General features: G+C 38.3%; 1 protein-coding gene across 1 annotated transcript in view; it reads right to left on the reverse strand.

Moving 5' to 3' along the window:
• Positions 1 to 7,522, reverse strand: part of CFAP299 (cilia and flagella associated protein 299) — a 662,045-nt gene extending 654,523 nt beyond the window's left edge. The window contains exon 1 of the mRNA XM_062199196.1: positions 7,398 to 7,522. Coding sequence (XP_062055180.1) covers positions 7,398 to 7,508 — 111 coding nt within the window. The 5' untranslated portion in view covers positions 7,509 to 7,522. The remainder of the gene's footprint in view (positions 1 to 7,397) is intronic.
• Between the last annotated feature and the right edge of the window lie 4,161 nt (positions 7,523 to 11,683).

An 11,683-nucleotide genomic window follows, 5' to 3' on the forward strand; every position in this document is an offset into this window, starting at 1 on the left:
CTGGGCAATCACAGTATCTGGTATCAGAGGCTCAGGGCTCCCTGACTACCAGGGTTGAGTCACTACTAAGGGTTCCATGCTTACATTAAGAACTGCACAGTTCCTTTGTTTCATGCACCAGCATGAATAGGGGCTTGTACCCACTCTGGGCTAACTCTAGGCATTGAATATCTTGGAAGAGAGAAGGTAAGGTTCTGATTACACCAATAGGCATGATCATACCCTTCCCACTGCTGACAATAGAGATCTACCAAGCCCAATTTGGGTGTCGCCCTGGAATCTCTTGAACACTGACCAGAGCTACCTGACCCAACCCAGCACATGCCTCTGGGTATTCACTGAAGGAGCAGACACTCCACTAAGTCATAGAGGCACAATTCAAAGCTAAAGTTCATCAGAGTAGAAAACCAACAAGTGTTCCCACAAATACCTAAAAATAAATGCAGAAATACTCGAAACAAGAATAAGGAAGACAACATAACTCCCAAAAAGGAATACAACAACACTTCAATAGTGTAAAGACAAAGAGATAAATAAAATGACTGAAAATGAATTCAAATGAATGATCATAAAACTACTCAGAAACACAGAGAACCAATTCATAAGATAAAGAAATCCATATATGATATGAATAAAAAATTTTGATGAGAGATTGAAATAGTGAAGATAAATCAAACTGAAATATTAGAAATGAAGAATTCAATATGTCAAATAGAAAATAGAGTGGAAAGTCTCAACAACAGACTTGGTGAGGCAAAAGAAAAATAGCTAAGCTAGAGGACAAATCCTTGTAAATACCCCAGTAATAGCAAAAAAAAAAAAAAAAGAAAGAAAGAAAGAAAAGAAAAGAACAATTAGAAAAACTGAAAATAGTGTTCAATATTTATAGGATACTATTAAATATTTGCCTTAGGAGTTCCTGAAGAGAGAGAATGGATTAGAAGCCCTACCCAGTGAAATAACAGCAGAAAACTTCCCTAATTTGGAGAAAGAAAGGGACATCCACTCACAGGAAGCACATAAAACTCTTAATAGACATGATCAAAAAAATCTTTACTACAACACATTATAGTCAAATTGTCAATAATAAAACACAAAGAATAAAACATAGAGTCCAACATATGCACGAGAGAAATGCCCGATTACTTTCAGGAAATCTCTAATTAGGCTCACAACTGATTTATCATCACAAACATTATAGAGTAGGACACAATGGTCATAATCCACGTTCTAAAAGAGAGAAACTATCTACCCAGAATAAGGTACCAAGCAAAACTCATTTATAAATGAAGGTGAAATACAGACCTTGTATAACAAACACAAATTGAAAGAATGTGTCACTACTTGTCCAATCTAGAAGGAAAGGAAAGATTTCTGGACACATACAATCTACCAAAATTGAGTCATTAAGACACAGAAAACCTAAACAGATCAATAACCAAGACAGAGACTGAATCAGTAATAAAGACCCTCCCAACAAAGAAAAGCCCAGGATCGGATGGCTTCACTGCTAAATACTATCAGACTTTTAAAGAACTAATTCCAATTCTTCTCAAACTATTCAAAACAATTGAAAGGCTCAGAATCTTCTCAAATTCCTTCTATGAGGTCAACATCACCTTAATTCAAAAACCAGAAAAGGATACAACAAAGAAAGAGAACTATAGATCAAAACCGCTAATGAACATAGATGCAAAAATTCTCAAAAATGATAAAATTTTGATGAAAACCTTAAGCAAATAAATTCCTCAACACAATCAAATAAATACATGGCAAAACCACAGCCAGCATCATATTGAATGGGGAAAAGTTGGAAGCTTTCCACTAATATCCAGAACCAGATAAGGATATCCATTTTCACCGCTGTTATTCAATATAGTTCTGGAAGTTTAGCCAGAGCCATTAGGCAAGAAAAAAAAATCAAAGAGATACAGATTGGAAAGAAGGAAGTCAAACTTTCCTTTTTTGCAGATGACAGGATTCTATATATAGGGGAACCAAAAGACTCCACTAAGAGACTACTGGGTGGGGGGGGAGGATAGCACCATGGCATAGAGGGTAAAGCTGTTGGCTGCAGTGCCAGCATCCCATATGGGCACCAGTTGTTTCCTGGCTGCCCCACTTCTGATCCAGCTCCCTTCTAATGTGCCTGGGAAAGCAGTAGAGTCCCAAGTGCTTGGGCCCCTGGACCTATGTGGTAGAATGTGGTAGATCCAGACAAAGCTACTGACTCCTGGCTTCTGTCTGCCCCAGCTCCATGTATTGCAGCCATTTGGAGAGTGAACCAGCGGTTCAAAGATTTCTTTCTCTATCTCTGTCTTACAAAAAAATGTATTGCTTTAGATAGTACAGACATTTTAATGATATTAATGCTTCCAATCCATGAACAATGAATATCTTCCATTTTTTTTTGTACCCTGAATGATTTCCTTCATCAATATTTGATAATTTTCATTGTAGAGATCTTCCACTTCTTTGGTTAAATTTATTTCTAAATATTTGATCTTTCAGTGCATATTGTAAATGAGATTTCTTTCTTGATTTCTCTTTCTACGAGTTCATCAGTAGCATAACAAGAAGCTATTTTTTTGTATCTTTTTCTTGTGACCTGTAACTTTCCTGATTTGGTTTATCAATTCTAACAGCATTTTGATGATGTTTTTCCAGATACAACAACATGCAAACTTAGATACTTTGACTTCCTCTTTTTCCAATTTTGAAGCCCTTTATTTCTTCTGGATCCCCAATTTCTCTTGCTAAAACTTTCAGTACTATATTGAATAAGAATGGAGAGAGTAGACATCCTTATCTTGTTCCAGACCTGAGGGGAAACGCTTTAAGCTTTTCCCCACTTGGTATGATATTGGCTGTTGGTTTGTCATATATAACCTTTATAATTTTGAGGACTGTTCCTTCTATACCTAATTTGTGAAGGTTTTTTCATGAAGGGATGTTGACTCTTACCAAATGATTTCTCTGCATCTATTGAGATGACCATTCCATTGGTGTGATTTATGATATTTATTGACTTGTGACCATTGAACCACCCTTGTATTTCTGGGATAAATTTCATTTGATCATTATGCATGATCTTTTTTATGTGTTTTTGATTCAATTTGCTAGTAAATTTTTGAGAATCTGTACATCTATGTTCATTAAGGATATATAACTTTAATTTTTTTGTTCATGTTGTATCTCTGATTTTGTTATCAAAGTAATGCTGGCTTCATAAAAATAGTTTGGCAGAGATTCATCCTATTCAATATTTAGGAATAATTTGAAGAGTATTGGAGTTACTTCCTCTTTGAATGTTTTGTAGAATTCAGTAGCAAAGTCATCAGGTCCCAGACTTTTCTTTGATGGAAGACTTTTGATTACTGTTTCAATCTCATTGCTTGATATGGGTCTATCTACGTGGTCTATACCTTCTTGAGCTAATCCTGGTAGGTTATATGAATCTAGGAATCTATCCATTTGTTTGAGGTTTTCCAGTGTATTAGCAAATAGTAGTTTCTTATGATCCTTTGTAGTTCAGTGATCATCCCTATAATGTCCTTTTTTTATCTGTAATTTTATTTATTGGGTTTTTCTCTTGTTTTCTTTGTTAGCCTGGCTAAATGTTTACCTATTTTTTTATCTTCTCAAAAACCAACTTTTTGTTTTGTTGATTTTTTGTAGTAGCTTTTTAAATTAATATAAATGAAAGATTCATGGGACATACTGTAAATACACAGACTATAGATTTTAGGTAGTTGCTGGAGTCACAATTGAGATACTGAAAATGGTATTAGGTTTATAGCATTTTAATTTTATTATTATGATAAAGTTTTGGGACTATGGGGAATGCAGCATTCGTGGTTCAGTCTCATCCCTAATTGTAAGAATTCACGTCAGGGCTGGTGCTGTGGCGTAGTGGGTTAAGCTGCCAGCTGCAGTGCCAGCATCCCATATGGGCACCGGTTCAAGTCCCAGCTGCTCCACTTCCAATCCAGCTCTCTGCTACGGCCTGGGAAAGCAGTGAAAGATGGTCCAAGTCCTTGGGCCCCTGAGCCCATATCAGAGACCCAGAAGAAGCTCCTGGCTCCTGGCTTTGGATCAGCACAGCTCCGGCCATTGTGACCAATTAGGGAGTGAACCAGTGGATGGAAGACCTCTCTCTTTCTCTCTCTCTCTCTCTCTCTTGCTCTCTGTTTCTCTAGCTCTGACTTTCAAATAAATAAATAAATAAATAAATAAATCTAAAAGAAGAATTCATGTGTATCAGAAAATTATAAATTTTTGCTTAGGGGTAAGTACCACTGTGAACCTAGTGAAGGAAAAAAAATGTGATTTCTCTTAAGTGTTCAACAGTTAAGGTATGCCAATTTTTCCATTGAATAAACAAAAGATTGTACTGACTCTAAAACATAGGAATTAAATTTTTTCGTAGAGAATATTTACTCTGTTCTTTGGTGTAATCATTGAAAAAAATACAACGGTAGCTTCTTAGTTGGCTGGCTGTATAATCACAATAAATTTTGCCACTGTATTTTCCATAGAGTCTCACTTATCCAATACTTGGCACATAATTTTAAATTTTTTAAATTTTTTTGTAATTTTAAGGTTATATCTAAAGATCTCATTTGTATGATTTACTTATTCTTCTTTTCCAAATAACGAGATGATAATGCTCTAAATTAAACTCCATGTTGTTTCACTCTAAATAATTCAGCCATGATTGAGATCCATTAGGGAAATTTTTAAATAATTCTAACACAGATGGAAGTGTAGATGACCCATAAATTTTAGAAACATAAAATATTGGATGTAATCTAGCACAGCCCCTTCATTTAGGAGGTGAGGAAATGGAATTTCAAATTCGTTAAAAACACAATAGCACAGAGTTGAAACCTAAATCTCATGACTCTGGCTCTGCTAGCTACAGCAGGCTATCACTAATTTACTATTTAAAATTTGCTTCCTTTAAATAAGCACAACAGATTTACTTTACAACATTGTAACTAGAGTTAATAATAATATATTGCATCCTTGAAAAATGCTAAGAATATTTTAAGTGTTTTTACCTCAAAAATAATTATTATATAAAGTAACACATGTGTTAATTCACTCACTCTAGCCATTCCACAATGTGTGTAGATATATATTTCAAACAATATGTTTGAATATAATAAGTATACACAATTTTCTTTACTGACTTTTAAAATACAGTTTTAAAATGCTCTTTAAAATAAAAAATTAACAACATCAATTTCTGACGACCAAGACAGAGAAACTTTCATATCATATGATTCATGATCTGTGTAACATGCTTGCCATATAATTGAAGGAACTGGGAAGTATCTGCTTGTTTCTGTGTGATCTAACCAAGCAATTAACTTGCATCCATAGAAAGTCTTTGAGATATAGGTATCTACAGCTAAGTGTACCTTAAAAATTGTCATTAATCAATATTCTCACCTTAATATCATTATTAAGCTGTTTTTATGAAAGTACAATAAGAATAAACCTAACTAATGCCAAATTTAAAAGCAAATTTCCTATCATTTCCCAAGATACAGTCATCATCTTTCATTCTAGAGATCTTCAATGTGCTGATTGATGAAACCTGAAGTATTAATTTCTCACTCCTAATCAATATTAATGTTTTTAATTCCTTGCTCTCATGACAAACTATGCTTTAAAAAACACTAAAATCTCTCCTATGATTCTAAGCTTCTGTTTGGCAGTCTCCCATATGCACTACAAAGATGATTTTATTCTATCAAGATGTTTATTGTCTGTTTTCATTTTTATTTTCTTAAAAACTTGGGTGCAAACACTGTTTAACAACATAGCTTCTCTCCCCTCACTTCAGTGTCTTAAAGCATAAAACTGAATTTCGTAACTTCAAGAATATTTTCAGTAAAAAAAAAAAAAAAAAAAAAAAAAAAAGCTGTTGAGGCCAGCATTGTGGCATAGCAGTAAAACTGCCACCTGCCATGCTGGCATCCTATATGGATGCCAGTTCATGTCCCGGCTGTTCCACATCTGATCCTGCTCCCAGCTAATGGCCTAGGAGAAGCCAGCAGAAGATGGCCAAGTGCCTCCCACGCGGGAGGCCTCACGAAGCTACTGGCTCCTGGCTTCTGCCTGCCACAGCCCTGGCCCTTGGATCATCTGGAGGGTGAAGGAGTGGATTGAAGATCTCTAGCAAACCTGGTCTCTCCCCCTCCCTGGCTCCGTAACTCTTTTAAATAAGTAATAAAAAAAAAAAAGAGCTGTGTTAGAAATACCACCTACATTTATTTCTTGACAGATAATTAGAGCACGAGTCATTTGTCCAAAGTCACACAATTTCTTGTGGCAGAGATGAGATTAGAATTAGATGCATCTGCTCTTTGAAAATTATTGTCGCATCTAGCATGTGAATGTTTTTGGAAAGATAAATGCTTTTCAAATCTGGTATCCACATTTGAATGCAACTTCACCCCAACTGATCCTTGGAGTCCCGAAATTTCAGTCCACCGAAATACAGTGGCAGTTTCACAGACTAAAAGCGTAGAGGGTTGGCTGCTTGCTGCAAATCCTTCCCAGTCTGGGACCATGGTGTGCTGCCGGTGTGGCACTTACTCTCGGTGGGCTCAGTAGGGAGGTGGACAACTCTGCACCCTGTGTCCGAGCTGGGACTTCCGGAAAAGCAGTGGCCAGTGCGCACTGGGCAGGCCTGGTCCGAGAGAGTGCAGCTGGGACCACAGCAGGGCCAGGACCCCTGGTCCAGCCTCTGTCTTCTCAGGACCCCTGGTGGCCTGTCGGCTCATCCAGGCATCCTCTGAGACAGACCACTCTTCCCTCCCACCACACCTTCAGCTAGGCCTGTCGGAGTCAGCAATAAGCCTGCACCGCTAACTACTTGTGCCACTACTCAAGGGCCTTTCTGAATCAGTGAGAGCGAGGTGGAGGTTTGTGGACCCTAATGCCCAGACTAGGGCGGGGTCGCCACTTGCCCTATAGCGATCCTGTCTGCTGTTCTTCAGCACAGATTGGCAAAGGACAGAGAAACTGGTGTCGGCCCGGAATTACAGGCCACGGAGAATCCTGCGCGGGCCTCCCCTGCCTCATGAGGCGTGACTTCGGCAGGGAGTGGGAGAAGGCCGGGGGAGAGGCGGACATGGAGACTCAAGACCCCGCCGCGCGGGTGTGCGCGCGCGCGCGTGTCTGCGCTGAGGGACCCGACCCGTCCGACTTCTCTGTCAGGACAGCAGCGGTCCCGGGGCGGGAGGACCCGGCCTTTCGGAAACCGGGGAGCCTGCGATCTGCGCGCCCCACCGCCAGAGGGCGAACGCTCCACGACGCGGGAACTCGCAGACCGACCGACGGACGTGAAGGCGGCGGCCCCTCAGCCGCGCCGCCGCCCTTACCTCCAGGTAATACAGGTCCACGGTGGTGATCTGCGAGTCGAGTAAATCTTCATAGGTGTTGAACTGAGTGACTATATTGTCCACGGCCGTCAGCCCTTCTTCGTGCTCCATGGCGGTTGCCTGGGCCGAAGCGTCCCTAGTGACAGAGCGCACGGGGCGGGGCCAGGAGACTCCGCCCACACTGTTCCTTCCAATCGGTTGAGGGCCTGATGCGCGCTTCGGGCGTTAACCCCGCCCCCAGGTCCTGTGACTAAGTTTTCGGGCGTCTGCCTAACTCTGAAGCGGAACGGCTGGCTCTGACTGACCCTGGTGATGTGTGGGGTAGCTGGAAAAATGCAAACTGCAACCCGAAGTGAAAAATTGTAACTGCCAGGAGGTTTAGACAAAGTATTATGGGTCAGCACTCGCATCTCGTCCTAAACCAGCATTGCGTGGGACAATATCAAAGAGTTTTGCAAAAAGAGTATTCAAAACAGAAATCTGAGGAAATGGCCTTATGACCAAGTCAGGAACCCAACATATTAATGATTTTGTTAAATTATTATTACTAAGATTCTAACTTCATTACTGCTAATGTTTGAGGGTGAGAACAATTTCTGAATTTCCCGAAAGGCAGAAACTCAAGGAAAATATTCTTGGGCCCCAGATTAGTGCTCTTTCCGTTCTTTCATTTAAATTTCAATAAACACACATTTGAAAACTTTATTGACTCTGCAAAATGTCTATGGCAATGTATAAAGGTTTTAGTGAAGATGTTCATTTTCCTTTAGAAAATATTTTCATTTCCATAAGCATGATTTAAGGTAACCCAACATAGAGCTAGCAAACTTTTCTGAGCCACGTTTGTATTTTAATATTTTTATATCATTCAAGAGAATCAATACATATTAATGCTGAGCCTGCGTTGGTTGCTAAGTGCGTACTGAATTGATTTAAAAGTTTTCCACAGATATATCTGCTAAAAAAATTTTAATGGAAAAATCTGCCAAAAATCTTTCAATTGGCTTTCTCAATTTAAAAAGATTATCTTAAAAATTAGGATATTATAAATGTACAAATATTATGTGATGTAGATAAAATAATCTCTAGGATATATTGACTTATCTTTGATAAGTAGATTTTGAAATATTTTAAAAGGCATTTTGGGGGCTGGCACTGTGGCGCAGAGGGCTAAAGCCCAGGTCCTCAGCGTCAGCAGTTTGAGTCCCGGCTGCTCCACTTCCAATTCAGCTCTCTGCTGTAGCCTGGGAAAGTAGTGGAAGATGGTCCAAGTCCTTGGGCCCCTGCACCCACACGGGAGGCCCGGAATAAGCTCCTGACTCCTGGCTTCAGATCAGCACAGCTCCAGCCATTTGGGGAATGAACTAGTGGATGGAAGACCTCTCTCTCTCTCTTTCTCTCTCTCTCTCTCTCTGCCTCTGCCTCTCTGTAACTCTGCCTTTTAAATAAATAAATAAATCTTTTTAAAAAAGCATTTTGATCTCATTTTTAAATGCATTTGAATTTGGTAGAACACAAAGAAAGGAGAGGAAGCCCCTGGACACTCATAACACAACATAAATAATAACAATAACAATATTTATTGGGTACGCCCTGAATAACAGGCATTCTGGTAACTGGCAGAAGCAGAATACCTCATAAACTAATGTTTGTATTAAAATTAACAACCATCAACAATCTTACATCATCTAATGTTTTAAAAGACACAGAAATCTAAATAGTCCAAAAATAAAGAAATCCACTTGACTTAAAACATGTAATTTTAGGAGCAGGTGTCAGTATTCTGTTATCCAGAGAATTCTCTGAGTCCCTCGTGAAGGAGGCATTATCCCAAGTAAACTGGGTGCAAGGGGGGAGCTTAGAAAAGACTCAAGCACTAATGTTCAAAGAACATGAATATTTGCTTTAGTCAGATAATTTTTAGTGAGATTTTATGTGCCAGTTAGATTCTAAATACTTTGCATGCATTAGCTCATTTAATCATGACAACAAACTCACTGGTAAAGTAATATTGCTATTATTCTAAATACAGACAGAATGCATTTAAATTAGCTTGTCAAAGCTCCAAAGATTAAAAATTATGCAACTTATTAATCCTGATTTCATGCATAGAGAAAGCAGAAGTAGAGAGGTTTTGAAGGGATATGTGTAATTAATTACAAAAGTTGTTTGCTTATCGGGAGGAGAAAATATGTCAGTTTGTGATCAGGAACGTGGATTTTGCCACAGGTAAAAGCATCAGAAAAAGATGGCATGTTCTGACATTTGGGTAAGAAAGATTAATTTCTGTATAAGATAAAGCAGAAAATTGTGAGGGACCCAGAGAGGACAGCAGAAGGAAGGAATCTGACCAAAAGAAGAGGAAACTGGGTAGGAAAACTTGATGCCAAGGTGAAGAGTTTTTGAAAGGCAGCATCGGTGTCCTTGAATGCGAGGGATATGATGAAGATGGCTTCAGGTGCTGACCGTGCACTATTAAATCTGTTAAAGTCTCCAGAGTGCTTGTATGTGGGACAGTTGTTTTGAAGTCCTCCTACATCAAGATTTTATCACTCTGAAGAAAGAGTAAAGCATCTAGGGAATGTTTGACTTCATGAAATTAGAGCACTTTGAATGTAAGGACCTGTATGATGGTAAAATGTGAGGTCATTGTTTGCCTATGTATCATTCTATTATGATTCGTTATGATTGTGTGTTTTCAGGGAAACTTCATTAAATTTACCATTTGATCAATAAGTATTCCATAAAGTAATTCCCAGAGCATCTAAGCTTAAACAATCATGAAAATATTTTCATCCATGAATCCAGTTATGTCTTCCAACTCAAAGCACTGACAGTGATTTCAATAAATCAGCTTCTCTATTAATATTGAAAAAAATTATTTTAAAAGGTAGCCTTGTTCTTCATAGAAAGAGTCAGATTAACTGAATTGTTTTTCTTTAATTCCAGAAAAACTTTCAGATCTGTGCCTGAAAATTTACACTCAAGGGAGACAACAAAGAAACTAATGATCTTCAGCCAAGTCTCTCTTTACTGTTGCAAGGCCTTTGTTATGATCATGAAATATTTTATTTTGGATAACATACATTCCTACTTCTAGTCTAGAGTTTTTAAAGATTGAAATGTGGAATTTGGCATCAACCTCAGAAATTCCATTTTTTGCAAAGGGACAAATAAGGATTATATATATTCACAACAAAACTGCAAGATGTAAGAAAGAGGAAACCTATGCTATGTGAAAAATAGCATAGTATATGCCATATTTATCTCTGTTAGTTAAAAATGGCATAATATGAAAATAAAAATCATAGGCAAAATCAAGCATAAATATCTCTCAGAAATAAATTCTTTTGTACTAGTTCACCTAGTTAAAGTATACACAACAATTTCAAATTAAACTCTATACTTTTTTATTCCCAAATATTTAACAAGATACTGTGATAGCTGGGAAAGTGAGCAGTTAACAGGCGTAGATATGTTGACATGATTGGAAGGAGAATGCCTTGCTTATAATGTTAATAATATGCTAAACACTCTGAGTAAGAACTTGAGGCTTTATTAAGATAGACTTAGTATATTACAATATTGTAGGAAAGAAAAACATATGCTTACTCTAATAAGATAAGAAATTTGTGGTTGATGTTGCCCAACTGTTTATTAAGTGCCTGTGATTGCAGATGAGGACTATTGCTTAATCATGCCAAGGAAAGCTCTTTTGCACTTCGTAATAATGATGACACTGAATTTATTTAAGCTATTTCTAGGGATGAGATCACTGGACTTCTACATGGCCTCGGTTATCCTGAAATGCTGGAATTCTGGTTCTACTGCTTCTCTGTCATGAAGATACAATGTGTTCATGTGTCATAATTCATAAGCTTTTTCATCCTTGTCAATATCTGACAGTGAAAGGAATAATCCTGAAGAAACAGACGAGTACATGATATAATTGCTCCTAAGAGTGAGGTGGACAAGCATCAGCAGCTGGTGAAGATTGAAAACTATGGTGCAACGGGAAAGATGGTGGGTTTGCTCCCCACCATCACTTCTTTGGAACAGAGAAACCCTTGGTCTCCCAGGGGCTCTATAAGGTATTCCTAACAACCTCCCTGAAAATTCCCTCAACCACTTTGCCTAAAGGAAATCGGGCTTTACATTAAAGTGGCCCCACCTGTGCAGAAAAAGTTGCAGGCGAATAGATGGTCACAACAATCAATGGAGAAATGCTAGCTTCAAGTGGTTGCTCAGCACCTCCCTACAATCTTAGTTATTTTTCTTCAATCCAC

The sequence above is a fragment of the Lepus europaeus genome, chromosome 8 (assembly GCF_033115175.1).
Source record: "Lepus europaeus isolate LE1 chromosome 8, mLepTim1.pri, whole genome shotgun sequence".
In the NCBI taxonomy this organism is placed as follows: domain Eukaryota; kingdom Metazoa; phylum Chordata; class Mammalia; order Lagomorpha; family Leporidae; genus Lepus; species Lepus europaeus.